This window comes from Leishmania braziliensis, chromosome 30, assembly GCF_000002845.2.
Source record: "Leishmania braziliensis MHOM/BR/75/M2904 complete genome, chromosome 30".
Lineage (NCBI taxonomy): Eukaryota > Euglenozoa > Kinetoplastea > Trypanosomatida > Trypanosomatidae > Leishmania > Leishmania braziliensis.
The window spans coordinates 1,202,243-1,217,742 of record NC_009322.2 but is presented as its reverse complement, the minus strand read 5'-3'; the positions used below and the strand labels follow the sequence as shown (position 1 = coordinate 1,217,742).

The 15,500-nt window shown below is 54.5% G+C and overlaps 3 protein-coding genes across 3 annotated transcripts; all 3 read right to left on the bottom strand.

Moving 5' to 3' along the window:
- Positions 1 to 509: 509 nt before the first annotated feature.
- Positions 510 to 1,214, bottom strand: LBRM_30_3440 (hypothetical protein, unknown function; the record flags this gene model as incomplete). The annotated part of the gene is made up of 1 exon (XM_001566918.1): positions 510 to 1,214. One exon carries the CDS (start codon positions 1,212 to 1,214, stop codon positions 510 to 512), a length of 705 nt encoding a protein of 234 aa, XP_001566968.1.
- Positions 1,215 to 5,186: 3,972 nt separating this feature from the next.
- Positions 5,187 to 8,114, bottom strand: LBRM_30_3430 (putative CAS/CSE/importin domain protein; the record flags this gene model as incomplete). Its single annotated transcript, XM_001566917.1, has 1 exon — positions 5,187 to 8,114. One exon carries the CDS (start codon positions 8,112 to 8,114, stop codon positions 5,187 to 5,189), a length of 2,928 nt encoding a protein of 975 aa, XP_001566967.1.
- Positions 8,115 to 10,628: 2,514 nt separating this feature from the next.
- Positions 10,629 to 12,212, bottom strand: LBRM_30_3420 (putative PAS-domain containing phosphoglycerate kinase; the record flags this gene model as incomplete). The annotated part of the gene is made up of 1 exon (XM_001566916.1): positions 10,629 to 12,212. One exon carries the CDS (start codon positions 12,210 to 12,212, stop codon positions 10,629 to 10,631), a length of 1,584 nt encoding a protein of 527 aa, XP_001566966.1.
- Between the last annotated feature and the right edge of the window lie 3,288 nt (positions 12,213 to 15,500).

The following is a 15,500-nucleotide window of genomic DNA, read 5'->3' as shown; positions in this document are numbered from 1 at the left end:
ACGAGAGTGAAGCAAGCCGAGTCGACCATCGAGCGGCCAACAAAGAACAGCAGAGAGCAACAGTAAAAGACGATCCAGCACACAAAACGCGTCAAATATGCTTAAAAAGAAAAATGCCAAAGGACTGAAGGCCGCAAAGAGAGGAATACGCGCGCACATACAGCGGGAGAGAAGAAATGCGCCTCCCTACGCAGCTGAAAGGGGGCGACTAGGAGCATGGGAAGACACATCCATGCAGCATAGTTACCACTGACTAAAATCTGCGCGCTCCTCGCTCTGATTCTTTTCAAGGCAAGCCACAAGGTGGCTTCGGCACATGTATTCCGCGCGCGTTAAATCCGCACCCCCACCCCTTGCCATATCGTCTCTCGACCCCCTATACCCCCCCCCCCTCCCACCCTCCATCACAGAAGAAAAAAACTGAGAAACTCTCGTTGTATGCCAAAACGTCTATAAAAGCGCACAGTACTCCCTGCACGTACGCACACGCGCATGTGTGCTGTCGAGCATCAGGACAAAGCACATGCGAGACGAAACTGCTCCCGATTTCTGCGAGTCACTCGCGCTATGTGCGCCACCACCGCCGCGTTCACGCTACACCCCTCCAGGAACACATTTTGCAGGTACACATTGCGCCGCGCGGCTGTGCGCAGGGCTCGCCCACCCGGAAGGGAAACAAACACACAGCTGTGCAAGTCAATGCTTTCGATGATTGCCCTCTCCGGCCAGTTCAACTGCGACAGGGAACCAGTACCTTGACCATTTTCTTCTGTGGAGCTATCGCGCGCTGTCGGGGACGGAACGCAGTCCAACACCTTCTGCGCCACTATCAGGTGGCATACGCGCTCCACATCTACGTTATTCGCGTTGCGCGAGAGGCGCAGCTTTATCCGCAGTAGACGAGGCGGCATGACGTAGTAGGCGTGACCGTCTCGCTCTTGTGGCTTGTAGAGAGTGGAGTGGCTTAGCGTCGATGCAGCTGCGCCAAGATGCACGGCAGTGGGCTTGACAAATACAATGGGTCGAAGCAGCAGTTTGCGAAGAAGCTCGACGAAGACGCAGAAGTGATCTCCCTCGACAGAAGAGGCGTCCATGAAGACTTCGCCGTCTGGCAAAACATACGTGTTCCGCAGAGAGCCGAGGAAGTTCCATAGCGGCATGGTGTTGTACTCGGCACACAGCTCATCGTAAGCATCTTCCAGGTGAAGCTTCATGTGGTTAACCGCTGTGCGTGCCTTTTTCTCCTTTGGCGCACACGCACATACATATAGTCGCTCATCAAACGGTGAGGTGAGAAAATGGCGACGACGGGGAGTGGGAGTTGACGCGTGAAAGACTTTAGGTGGGGCGCGCAGTGCAGGTGTTACTGTGCCTTGTGCGACCCAGGCATGCACATCAATGTTATGCCCTGACTGTGTGTGCTAGAAGGTGGGTCTGCGCTTGCGTATTTGTGTATCTGAGCTGGAGCCTCTCCGCCTCAAGGGGGGAGCAAGGCTTCAAACTTGAGATGGCAAGGCAAGTGAAGCTTCCGCTCGTGGATACATGTGTGCAGCAGACACGCACGCCGAGTCACTGTCATTTGGGTGTGTGTGTGGGGGGGGGGGAGAGAAAAGGAAAAGGCGTGAAGAGAGACGCGTCCGCAGAGCTGTGCAATGGAATAGAAAGGTGAGAACAGCGCGTATAGAGGTGTAGGGCTATTGTGCACCACCAAGTTCTTGGATACCGATAAAAGAGCGCAGAGACAAGAGACCGCACTGAAAACGCACGAGGCTCATAGATAGCCTGTCCAAGGTCCAGGTGCTGATTCTGCAGACAACCCCAAAACAGCAAGCGATAGGGAGAGGGAAAGAACACAAAAAGAGCACGAGACAAAGAAGCAAGCAGCGATCGATGCCTTCATTTACATTTCCTCCGCTATTGTCGCTTCAGGTGCGGCGATCATGAGAGAGAGCAATCGCGTGACGAAGATCACCTCACGAAAGTTGGGGGCTCGCCAACCCTTTTCTCTTTCCCTGCGTTTACCTGACAGCGGTCCCCCCAACTCTCACACACAAACGCGCGGCTGCTTCTCTCTGCACAAACAAAACATCACGGCGTGGCGCAAGTTTGACGGCTTACCAGTCGAGGCCCAGACGCCGCTAGTACTTCACAAGGCTTGGCTACGTTGCTGCTCTTGCACTGCCGCCGATGACGTGGTCCCCGGCGTCGGCTGTCGCTGTACGAAAGGGGGAAGGGGTGAGGCTGCGAGGAGCACGTTGGTTCAGCACCGTTGCAGTGGTTTGTGGAGCATTATGTTTGAGAGACTTTCCCTTCTTGCTCGCCGTAGAACCGCTTGCTGCCACGCTGGCTTGTGTGGCTCTCTGCAAGACGGCAAAGCACTGAACTGAGCCATTTGGCTGGAGCTTCGCGGTCTCTGAAGAAAGAGGCGCGCGGATGCGGTGCGGGCCCGGTATGGCAGAACGGCACACTTTGCACACTGTGCTTTTCTCACCCCATACCCCGCATGACGGACACTTGAGCTTTGTGTTCCGCCTTGTTGAAGCCTGAGACAGCGGCGAAGGACGGAAACTAATGTTGTGCACTGTCGGGTAGTTGGAGCTTTGCGTCTGGGGTGCGATCGGCGCCGAGTACGCCAACGGATTGCTCATGTCCTTCAACGGTGCACGCACGTACGTGAGTGTGGCTGTGGAGAACGATTCCACGTCGGTGAGCCCTCTGTGTGGGAAGAGGGCGGAAAAGGGGTAAAACCGAGGTGTTGACCAACACAAAGAAGAGAAGCGGTGGAAGTGTGATTTCGCGTGTGTCTGCATGTCCGCGACGCGTTACTCAGAGAGTTGTGATGCAAAACGAGTGCCAGGCTCACCTACGTAGCAAAGTCCAAGCCGTGACGAAGAAGCCAACACACCGCCCGGCACCGGACACAGAGCAGATACATGGCGTCGCCGATATAAAGAGAAGGACCTCCGCCGTGCCGTTTAGCAATCCGTTGATGTTGTGTATGGGTGAGTATGTGGGCCTTTGAGGAATCACACTTGTTCTCTTTTTGAACTTCGTGGGAATTTTGTCTGCTATCTTGGTCGAATTCATGACCGTATGTAAGCATCCGCACTGAAGGGAGAACAAAGAAGAATGAGCAGGGCTGGGTGATGCGGAGAGGACGAACAGAACGCATAAAAGAGAACCCATCCCTGTGACAACCCTCGTTATTGTCGTCCTCTGGTGAGTCGTAGCGCGCTCACACAAGCCCAGACATACTCGCAAACCAGTGCGGAAGCAAAGAAGCGTTCCACGAGGCGAGATACCTCTTCACTCCGACTCTTCCAGCGCCGTCGCTGTGGGTTTAATCGAGGAGACACAATACAAAAAAAAAAAAAAACATAAGCCACAGTGATTATCCCTTTTACCTGCTGTGCTTCGGAATGACACATACGAGCAAGCCGATGAAACGAACATTACATGATAAAACGTACAACAAAGTAACACTCCACAACGAAGACTCATCGAAAACTCAAACATCGCCATACAAACACACACACACATAAGCGCGACGTCATACGCATGCAGCCCTGAGCACACCTGCATCGACACGCACCGCTGCTCCACCAGGGCCGCCTCACCCACCACCTCCACCGCCGGAGACGCCCCGACATTAGTAGCCTGCGCACGATAAACTGGCAAAAAAAAGAAGAGGTGGTTGCGAGCACCTCAAATCAGCAGTTTGTGGTCTGTCAAAAATATTAAAAAAAGGATCGGCGCAGGACATGCGTAGTTCGTCAGACCACGCCAAGACACATCCAACACGCTGCACGCCACTTTCTGTTGCACTTGCGGTTATGTAGTACTGCGTGATTCCCTAATGACGGAGGAGACTTGAGTGCGCTGTATCATCTCAGGGCCCTGCACACGCCCCTGTGGGGAGGCCAAGCAGCCCCCGTAAGCTCTGCCAATGCCGAACCACCTCTGGCGCTTGACAGGCTCAAGCACCTACAACGTAGCGAGCTCCGAGCGATGCTTTGTTACTCATGTCGGCGGTCAGGTCGTGAATGGCGCCGCGTCGCAGCGACGTGCCACAGCGAGCATGTTTGTGCCACCCATATGATGGGCGAGGTGCCCATACAGCTCGAAGGTATCCCACCCGGCCCGCACTCTCCACTGGTATGGGGGAACCTGAGTGTGTCACCCCAAGGAGCGCACCAGGTGACGACCGGCATATTGTGAGTGGCCGTGAGGCAACCTGCGGAGCGGGTGGATGGGCAGAGTCTGAGACAGAGGTCATGCTCAGATGATTGGGCCGGCGCATTGCTGCGACGCGCGCGTCTGCGACTGCTTCCAACCAGGCGATGGGCCCCTGGCAGGCTGGGGCAGAGTGGGAGTTTAGCCCACGTTGTATGGCAAAGACTGGACGCGTTGGGAAGAAAAGTGCGCATTTTGTTTGCGCTTTTTTTTTTCGTTATTTTGCGTCCCACTGGAGCAGTGCCAATGTGGTCGCCACAACCGTACATCTCTTTGGCACCGCCTCAGCCAAGCCCTGCCCCCGCCGGCACCAAGAGTTCGTTACCGTAACCGAGGGCAATCCACAGAGTTTGGGTTTGCCCATAACGTGGGTACTGAGTCCTGATACAGCGGTGAAGTGGACGGCATCATTAGGGGTATTGTGAAGAGCGAAACAGAAAGGGAGAAGCACACGCCATGCAGACACGCAGACACTCACGGGTGCAGAACATACACACCTTGACACTCAAAAAGGGGGGCAAAGCAAAGAGGGGCGGCGCGCACCTACGCAATACAAAACGGTCGCCGTCCCTGAAGAGTTGCGACTTAACGAAGAGCGATTCCCAACCCAAGATGGATCCGCAGCTGTGAAGATCACACGTCGAGTCAGCTGAGACTGCATTCATGATACAGGAGAGAGTAAGGAACAGCGTGCGACATCCGAAGAGAAACGAGCCGCATATTTTTTTGTTCGTGAAACATTTCCGCCATTCAGAGGAGGAGGAAGGGGCCCACACAGTCACATGGCGCTCCCCTTGCGTTTCGCTGTTCTGCGATGCCACGGGTGTTCGCTCGCATGGGTGTGTCGTGTGCCCATTCTTCCACCAACGCGGTGGACTCACTGCTAGTAGCCAAGAAGAAGAAAAAAGATGCAGTGGGCACTCCTGAATTTACGTGAGACAGTGGTGCTCATCTTACTGAAGCCAAGCAGGAGTATGTGGACCAAGCCACTGCTTGAGCGGGGCGGAGAGGTGTGTGCCGCGGCCCTTTAGAAAGCTTGACAACTCGATTTGAAAGAACACTTCGGCGTCGGCGACTTGGCTGCAGACATCACGTGGCTTTTGCATTGCCTCTCGTAGAGGGTGAAACGAGCTGGTGAGCTCCTCGGGTCCGGCGGCATAACCGCATAGTGACCCTGCATTCTGCACGACGCCCGCTGCAGGCGTGAAGCTTATGTGGTCGTCCGGCTCCACGTCACCGTGCAGCATCCTGAGGCAGCTGGAAGCACTCGTCACCCACGCCGTCGTGTCAGACTGTAGCGTTGTTGACTCGCAAAGAAGCCTGGCCAGTGCTACCACGCATGCCTTGCGCTCGACATCTCCAGTGATTTTCTGCATACGAGGCAGCCATGTGTTGCCGAGAACTCTCATAAACAAGCCGCTCTCGATATTGTTGAGGCGCGTGACCAGATAGTCCGCGTCCTGACGCTGCACCACCACTACCGAGAGGAAGAGTATGAGGATGCGTACATACTTCGGTGTAGAGGAACTCCCCAGGCGGTCCATCAGAACCTTGAGAACAGTGTCCATGTACACATCCATGACGTCCGCAGGGTACGCGAGCAGCATAGATGTGAGAATGTTCAGACCCTCGTTGTCGTAGTTCTTGAGACGCACCAGTATGTTGAAGACGTTCAGAGCAGGGTTGGTCATCCCAGCTCGATGCACGTATCCGGGGTAGACCTCGACAAAGGCGCAGAGCAAACAAACGGGCGCCGGGATGTGTGCGCGTATTTCGTACATCTGCGGCTGAGTGAGCGGGCAGACGAGCGCTTGGTAATTCTCCGCAGGGGTTTCAGCCCACCGCTGCGCAGCGTCACTGGCCTGGTACGTGCGCACCAGTTGGGCGAGCACTTGAAGAACATAGGGAACGTACTCGACAACGTTTTCATGCAGCACGTGGGCGAAGGTGGGCCACAAAATCCCCTCAAGCTCACTCCGTGCTCCTGGCTGCAGTGCCACACACTTGGAGATAACCTCGAACATGCACTGGCTGTACAGCGCGTTGGAAGGGTTACGCACGGCCCTGTACAGCGGCGTATGGAGAGAGGCTATCACCTGTGTTGCAAAGGGGGCGACGAGCTTCGGAAAGCGGAAGCACATGCTCATGAGGTACTGCATGAGGTACGGATTCGGTGTCTCCTCCCCTTGAATGCGCACGCAGAGACCTTCGAGAATGCTGATGGTGTTTCCCGTAAAGACCGCCTCAATAGCAGCGGCGGCCGGTGCCTCGGTGACGGAGAGAAAGCACTTGAGGGTGTGTGCGGCGTATGTCATCACCACCGCGTCCCCGACCGCGATGTGGTGAGTCAGTGCTGGCACGAGAAACTCGTATGCAGAGGGGGCAATGAGGTAACGGAAGGCTGCAACGACGAGCATGCAGTCCGCCTTGACGATGCCAGGGCTCTGCGCTGAGAGATCGCACCTGATTTCCGGAAAAACGTGTCCTTCAAGGATCTGAGCAACAGGAATAACGTCACTGAGCTGCTGCGCCGTCACACCGCGCTGTGTATTCACTAACTGTCCATCCACCACCAGCACAAAGGCTAGGTAGATCGCAGTGTCTTTGGCCCTCCAGTCTCCGTGTGCAGTTCGGAGGAGTTCAGTGGTCACCTCGGCGAGCAGGGGTCGCGCGACTTCCGGAAGATAAAGAAGCAGGGAACGCACCAGCTCCACGGCGGCACGGCGGCGGGTGTGAAAGTTGGAGCCTTCCATGTTCCTTTTCACATACTCATCCGGATCGCTCGTGTAGGTATCCAGATCATCCTCGCAGAGGGCAAGGTTGGGGAGAATGATAAACTGCAGTATGTACTGCAGCTTCTCTCTCGTATTCAGGTGGGAACGGGTGGTGCCACGGCACGCACTGCTCACCAACTCGAGGCAACAAACGGCCAGATCATCCATGGACAGATCGCTGCTCATGTGACTCGCCAACATCCCAATCACAACTTCGATAAACTGCGGTGCAAAATTCTCAAAGTCCTCGTCAAACGAATTTAGCCAGTGTGTCATGCACGCTATCACAGCAGAGTTCATCTCGATCATGGCACTTGCATGACCTCCACACAAGGCCGATTGCGCCATTACCGTTGTGAGGCATTGATTGTACATACTCACAATGGATCCAATGCGCTCAATGAACTCGTCACCGAGGTCAAGTGACGTAATGTCGCGCAGGCATTCAACCGCGTCCGTAATGCCCCTGTACACCTCGGTCAAATTCGTACCCTGCGTCCCTAACGTCGAGAGCAGCGACTCAATGCTGCGAACCAGCGCGGGGCACAGCAAGCTGTAGATGGCGCGCAGCTCTTGCACAAGTGTCTCGGTCAACTCACCCTGATGACGGTACTTCCTCAAAACACTGTGAGACGTGGACAGCGCAGCACGAAGTTGGGCAACATCATTTCCGGATGTGAGCACTTTTACGATCAGCGACAAGGCGTCAGGCCATGCGGTGGGAAAATCAACCTGGGCTATGAGAGCGATTCCTTCGGCTAAGTTCCGCTGTACAGCACCCGAGGAACGCAGCATGACCTCGATAATTGTACCCCGCACAGCGGCCTTATCGCACTCCTGAATGCAATGCTCCGAGGTGGTGGGATCCCAACACTTCTTCACCATATTTTTGAAGCTAATGGCAAAGAAGGCGCCATGAGGAGTCTCACTATGTGTAAGCTCCAGTAGTAGCTGCGGCAGTCCACTTTGTTGATCCACCGAGTCTAGAAAAGCAAGAAGCTCTCTCTCCGCCGGCGTGCGCACCGCCGGGTTCGGCGAGGCTGCTCTACAAGCAACCTCAACAAACTGCGCTTGGGTGCTCCGATCATTGGGGTTGATGGGTTGCATCGTGAATTTAAGGATAGAAAGCCGGTGCGCCGCTACAACATCGACAGCACATAGACGAGTGGTCGCACCGACACTCGGATGGAGCAAAGAAATCTTTTTCCGACGATGAAGTCCCTTTTCACATCGAGTCGGCAAAAGACACCCCGACACGCAAACTCGTACACGTCGATGCCACCGTCCGTGGGTGGTCGAAAAGGAGGGAGAGTAAAACAAAGACACAAAAAAAAAAATGAGAGATCGAAGTAAAGGCGAGGCGGGGTGTAGAAGGGCGGGTATTGTCCGCTTGCTGAAGGGGGGTAAGTGTGTCGGACGGTGGGGAACAGCGACAAGCCCACTCAGTGTCCTTATACGGTCGTGCGAGTAACACTGCGAAGACTATTGACAGATAGAGGTCAAAGGTGAGGGTCACAACCGTCAACACAAGCACACACCGTAATGAGAGTGCGGAAGCTGCCCTAGGACGCTGCGTCCGTCCCTTGACAGCCTCGAGAGAGGAAAAACGGGGAAAACCCCCACGGAAGTACAAAGGAAAAAAAAGAAGGTTGAGGCAGTGGCACCCGCGTATGGAGCTGTGAACAACGAGTCAAGGGCTCTGGAAAGAGGGGAGCGAGGGGAGAGTAGTAAATGAATGGAAATAACTGCGAAGAGATGTGCATCAAAGGGGCACTGACAACATTAGGCGCACAGTTGGGGTTTCCCAGTGCAACGTCGATACATCAGCTGCCATGTCTGCCACGCAAAGGGCCCAGTGTGACACTCCTACATAACCGTCTTGCAAGCGGCAGGGAAGGTCAGATAAAAGTGAGAGCATTGAAGGGTGGGGGTGGAAAGGCCCACAGACCAGCGGAGAAAAAGAGGAAGAAAAGACGATGTCCACCGTCCTCTCCTTCGACTCCCACCACAGTACCTCTATCACTGCCAATGGAAAGTCACCCCTTCGCCACCGATCACAGTCGACTGCCCGCCTGTGCGAGACGCCTGCATACGTCAGAGAGCAGAGAAGCTTTCCTCGTCACGGAACTTTGCTGCTGTGCCTGCTGCCGAGCACGCGTGCGCAGTGCGGAATACGAAACCACGAGAGAAGGGAGAGAGCAATGAGCAAAGGCACAACAATGAGGAAGGAGCAAAAAGAGTGTGGGAAGCGGAAAAAAAAAAAAAGGAGCGGACAACACACCAAAACCACGCACACACGCACACACACACACACATAGACGTAAAAGGTTCAAGGACAAAGCATAGCCACAACGACTGCCATATCTGTTTGCTTCTGAGAAGAAGCACCTCCGATTCACGGCCTTCTCTTAGAGAGTCGTTGCCCCACATTTCACCTATGCCGCACAGAAATGCGTCGCAAGAATCCACACAGTCAGAAAAACGCGAAAAACAGACTTTTTCCCAACGCGTCCAGTCTTTGCCATACAACGTGGGCTAAACTCCCACTCTGCCCCAGCCTGCCAGGGGCCCATCGCCTGGTTGGAAGCAGTCGCAGACGCGCGCGTCGCAGCAATGCGCCGACCCAATCATCTGAGCATGACCTCTGTCTCAGACTCTGCCCATCCACCCGCTCCGCAGGTTGCCTCACGGCCACTCACAATATGCCGGTCGTCACCTGGTGCGCTCCTTGGGGTGACACACTCAGGTTCCCCCATACCAGTGGAGAGTGCGGGCCGGGTGGGATACCTTCGAGCTGTATGGGCACCTCGCCCATCATATGGGTGGCACAAACATGCTCGCTGTGGCACGTTGCTGCGACGCGGCGCCATTCACGACCTGACCGCCGACATGAGTAACAAAGCATCGCTCGGAGCTCGCTACGTTGTAGGTGCTTGAGCCTGTCAAGCGCCAGAGGTGGTTCGGCATTGGCAGAGCTTACGGGGGCTGCTTGGCCTCCCCACAGGGGCGTGTGCAGGGCCCTGAGATGATACAGCGCACTCAAGTCTCCTCCGTCATCAGGGACGAGAGGCACAAGAAGAAGTAAAAAGACTGCCTTCTGCAATACGTGGTGTATCTTCTCCAAAATGTGTACTGTTTGACTCCTTCTCGCTTGCTGTAGGTTCGACGGTGACGCTGTCTGATGGAATACGGAATTCGACAAACACTCGCTGTCGTGTCTGCCCCTCTTCCCCCTCTGTCTACGCGCGTCTGTGTGTGGGGGGAGGGGGGGTATCTTCTCGAAAGGAAAGGGGCACAAGGCTTCAGGAGCAAGACAGAGGAGGAGGCTCCCGTGATAGGGACCGAGAGGCAGCCGCGCTGCCCAAAATGAAAAAGCTTCAACACATCACGCGCACTCTTACAGGGTTGCTTTACAGAAGACGGGAGAAGGAATGGCAAGTTGAGCGGCAGGGTATGACAGGGGGAGAGAACAGGCATGTCATTCGAGCCGTGAAGCGACGAAGCTGTTTCCACTTCATCTTCCTCACACCACTTGCATGCACAGACCCGCAGTGCGTCTACTTGCCTTTCTCCCCCCCCCCTCCCACACACGCCACCATCGAGGCCCGTGCTGCCTCACCTCTACAGCTTGGGGGCAGCACGAGCCGTGAGGCAGATGAGACCTGGCAGTGCGCGGCCCTCTAGTAGCTCCAGGAAGGCACCACCACCGGTACTCACGTGGGTGATGTACTCCTTGTAGTCTTTTGTCGCCGCCGCCGTCTCACCGCCACCGACAATGGACACAATTTGCTTTTTATCCTTGATAGACTCGGCGATGGCCTTCGTGCCTGTAGCGAAGTTTGGGAACTCAAAAACGCCCAGAGGCCCATTCCAGATGAGTGTGCGGGCCTGCGCGACGGCCTTCTTCGCCTGCTCAATGGACTTGGGGCCGTAGTCTAATCCCATGTACTCCGCGGGAATGTCGGCGTTGCTCGTGACAAATGGCTCCGCGTCTTTGAACTCCTTCGCGCAGCTGTGATCGATGGGCAACATGAATCGCACCTTGCGGGACTTGGCCAGATCCATCAAATCGCGAGCGGTGTTGTGCAGATCCACATCACGACCCTTCTCCCTCACCACACGCTCCACCTTGCTCTTGCCCACGGAGTAGCCTTGCGCCTCCAGGAAGGTGTAAGCCATGGCTCCGCCAACGATCACTGTGTGTGCAAAGTTGAAGATGGAGGCGAGGACATTGATTTTGTCCGACACCTTTGAGCCGCCAACGATGGCGACCAGAGGTTGCTCTGGGTTGCGCATCACCTTACTAATGGCATTGATCTCCTTTTCGATCAGGAAGCCTGTCACCCCAGCCCCCAAGACGCGAGGCACGCCGGTCATGCTGGCCGTCATGCGATGCACTGTACCGAAGGCGTCGCAAACGAAAATATCACTAAAGGAGGCGAGCGCGGACGCCAACTTGTTCCGCTCCACAGCCTCCTTGCTATTTTCGCCCTTGAAAAACCGCAGGTTCTCCAGCAGCATGACGTCCTCGTCCTTCATCCCCTTCACCTTCTCGCCTGCCTTGAAGGGATCCGTGCAGAATGAAACCTCCTTCTCCAGCAACTCCTGTAGACGAGGTAAGATGCGCCTCAGGGACTGCTTCTCGTTGGGCTTCTTGGGACGTCCCAAGTGAGACCCGATCACCAGGCGTCCCCCGTCATTGATGATTTTGTTAATGGTCGGCATCGCTGCACGAATGCGGCTATCGTCTCGAATGGTGCCGGTCTCGCGGTCAAACGGCACGTTGAAGTCCACACGCAGGAACACCGTGCGGTTCTTAAAGTTCAGGTCTGAGACAGACAATTTTGGGGTGAGGGCGGCACGGATGTTCATGTGCACCCCGAACTCGTACACGCGGGGAAGACGAATAGGCAAAATCGTCCAGGCCACCATTGTCGCGTGAGGATCTCGAGTGGTTTGAATCACTACGGGTGCGTCAGTAGAGTTGGCAAGGTGGGCCATGAGGGTGACGGTGTTATCCTGCACATCAAGTGGATGAGTGGGGACGAGAAAGGCGATGCTCTTCCCCTTTACATCATCGGCCGTCCAGCCAAAGAAGGCCACAGCCGCCGCGTTCATGTCGGTGATGACCATATCATTGTCGCCAATCACCACAATGTCGCGCAGTGACTTGAATATCATGAAAATCTTCGACTCCTGATACATGGCTGCGAATTCCTTCGTGGCAGAAAACGAAAGTGTCACGCTAACGGAGTAATCAGAAAAGAGGGAGCAATGGACAGGCGCATGTGTGTTAAGGAGTGTGGGCGCGTGCGTGTGCGAGCGAGTGCGCCTGCTTTGATGAGCTGGAAAGCAACGAAATGGGGGGGGAATGAGAGAAAAATGTGCGATGTGCAAAAAAAAAAATTAATAAAACAAAGCAGAGAAAGACGTCAATATTGGCGGCCGGGACGGCGGTACTCTGGCAGTAAAGCCTGAATGAGCTAAGCGGAAAGACGCAGAGAAACGCGCGCGCGCACACACAAAACAGGTCGAACTAAAAAAAAAAAAGAAAAAAAAAGAGAAAAAAGAAAAAGTGGGAAGAGAAGTGACCAGAAAAGGATGAGGATGAAAACAAAGTAATTCGTGTTGGAGGTATGCGGGTGGAAACGAGGAGAGAAGTACAGAAGTATAGGGCGGACGTGTGCGGCTCTAGAAGGAGTCTGCGGCTATGGGTGCCGGGGCGTGTGTGCTGGCTGGCGCAGCAGTGAATCAACTCGCAGAAAGAGTTGAGTAAGAGAGAAGAGAAACGAGTACACAAGCAAAATGTTTCGCGTTGGCGTGTTTACTGCTACTGATACTGTCAGCACCGCGTTGTGCGTGAGTCACCGACACCATCACGAGGTGAGAGGTGCGCAAAAAAAAAAAAAGAAACGCGACAGAGATACAGAAAACGAAGAGTAAGAGGAGTGGACAGGGAGCAGAGGAGGACATCGTTCGAGGTCGCGTCTGTTGAACGGCATACATGGGAGGGGGAGAAAAGTGAGGCATCTCAGACTTGCTCAATCGTCACGGACGCAACACAACACACTGCTTGTGCACTTGAGGCCGCCAGTGGCACGACTTAGGCAGCAAAAAGAGGTTCTTGTGTCGCTGAGAAAACTCCAACCCGTCACAGAGCGAGCTGTCATTTGCCGACGACGCACGTGACTCGGCAAGTTAGTCTGTGTGGGTGGGATGAGCGTTTTGTCTCCATTCTTGTTTTGCTGTTGTTCGACAGAAGAAAGAGCCATTGTGAGTCTTCACAGCCATCGTCAGGCTTGTTAGTCGTCGTTACGGTAGTGATAGTCGAAATCGGAGAAGTCACACACGAAAAAAAAAAAAACAAGAATCTGTCGCGAGAGAAGTCGCAGTCAAGAGAATGAAGGGGGAGGTGGTGGGGTGAAAGGACAAGAAAGCGAAGGGGGAATGAGGAAAAAAAAAACACGTGTTCGATACGGTGTCCCATGTTTGCTTCTTTACGGCATGGACACCATGGTGTGTCCTTGGGAGTGGGAGGCACATGTCGCCTCCGCTCTCTGCCACAGGTTCGTTCACCGCCCTTGGCATTTGTGTGGGTGTTGTTGTTAAAAAGAAGAGAGTCGCTAATGAGAAAGCATAGGCAACCGAAAAAAGACAGAGAGGGGAGAGCGAGATGAAGACGCATTTTAGGGGGGTGGAGGAGGGGAGTGGATTCGGCAAGCACACGCACGAGAGAGAGAACAAAAGGAGATGGCGTTGTATAGAGATGCTCACAGCCGAGACAGCAGGCGAGAGATACAAAGGGAGAAAAGTGTGAGATCAAACAAAAAAAAAAATGGACCATGTTTTGCTGGCGGTTGTATGGATACAGCTCTGTGTGTTGGGGGGCGGGGGGAGGAAGGGGGGGAACTGAGGAGTGTGGAAAGCTGGTTAAAAGGGGGTAAGGAGAATACGAAGGAGGCCTACCCTTTTTTAGCGGTCTGATGGAAGAGGGGAAAGAAAAAAACAAAACACTCAAGAAGAAACACTTGTGTAACGAGCAAAGGAGAAGCAGTAGATACACTAAGGGCTTGAAATGAACAACAAAAATGAGGCCGCAGCCACCTGGAGTCAAAAAGGAGAAGATCAGCGCAGGTGAAGCACGAGGAAGGGACAGGTGAGATTGATACAGTGGAGTCCAGGAACAGCAACAAAAATGGGTGAACAGAAATAGGGAGAAAAACACAGCGTCCCTTATGTGAGCATCACAGAGAGCACCGAAAGAGAAGAGAACACGAGGGGAGGGGAGGAAGAGAAGGGTAGAGCAGAGAGGCAACCAAAGAAAATAAAAAGCACACATAAACATACACATGCCATCGTGCATGCGCAACGAGAGAGACGTGGGCAGAAAAAAAAAATATGAGCAAAAGACAACCAGAGAGGCGACACATTCCCGACCGGAACACACACACACCAACACTAACGCGGCGCCGCTAGAGAGTAACAACAATAACAAGACGAGCACAACGACGCGATGGGGTGGCAGTCATCAAAGGCCCGAAAGAGAAAAGAGAGAGAGGCAGTACCGACCAACCACCACGGCAGCAACAGGCAGGATCAAAGGGAAGAGAATGGACGCCGAAAGATACGCATGGTGCACCGCACCGCACGTGCCCAACTCCTCCCGACTGGCGTGCCTCCCACTACCGTGGACGAGTGTACCAATCTCGCATTCCTCCACCCGCGCTCCCGATGCCTCCCGCGCTGGCCACGCTATCGATGAGAGTTCGGTTGTTTTGATGTCAGCGACGAGTAACACAACCCACGAATAGGCGGACTCACGCATACCCTTTTCCCGCCACCCAGGGATCCCCGTCGCTGTGGGTAGCGAAGGGGTGGGGTCGGGGGGACAAGCAAGCGCCTACCCGGGCTCGGCTCCTCGCGATCCAAAATGACTAGGAGAACGAAATGGGGCAAAGAGGCGACAAACAGCGGGTGAAGCGTGTCAGCAGAACGGTGCAGAGTGCCTTGACCCGCCCCCTCACCATCCTGCCGTCTTTCGATCATCCACCGCTGCCATGACTCCTCTTTCCTCATTGCCTCGAGGCTTCAAAAAAGGAAAAAAAAAAGACACACGCTCAGAAGCGCAAGAAAAAGCAAAGGCGATGGAGTTCAATCGTATTTACATTGTACCCTTTGATGACGGAGAAAAGAAAAACCTGTGGAGAAGGACAACAGCAACCACACAGAGGCACGAGCGCGCACGTAGGAGGAGAAGGCAGGAAACATAGACACATAGAGACCGATCAGAAAGCTACATGTTACGCCAACATCCATCTTCACGCGACGATCCCAACTACTATGAAGAGAGAGAGAGACAACCGAAAAGGCTCAGACATCGCAACACACCGAGCGGCAAAAAGACGTTTTTTCGGCTCCCAACGCCCCCATTCCATCACAAGCGAGTTCGCAAGTAAATTCTCCTACAGCAACACTGCACGTATGTCTGGGTTT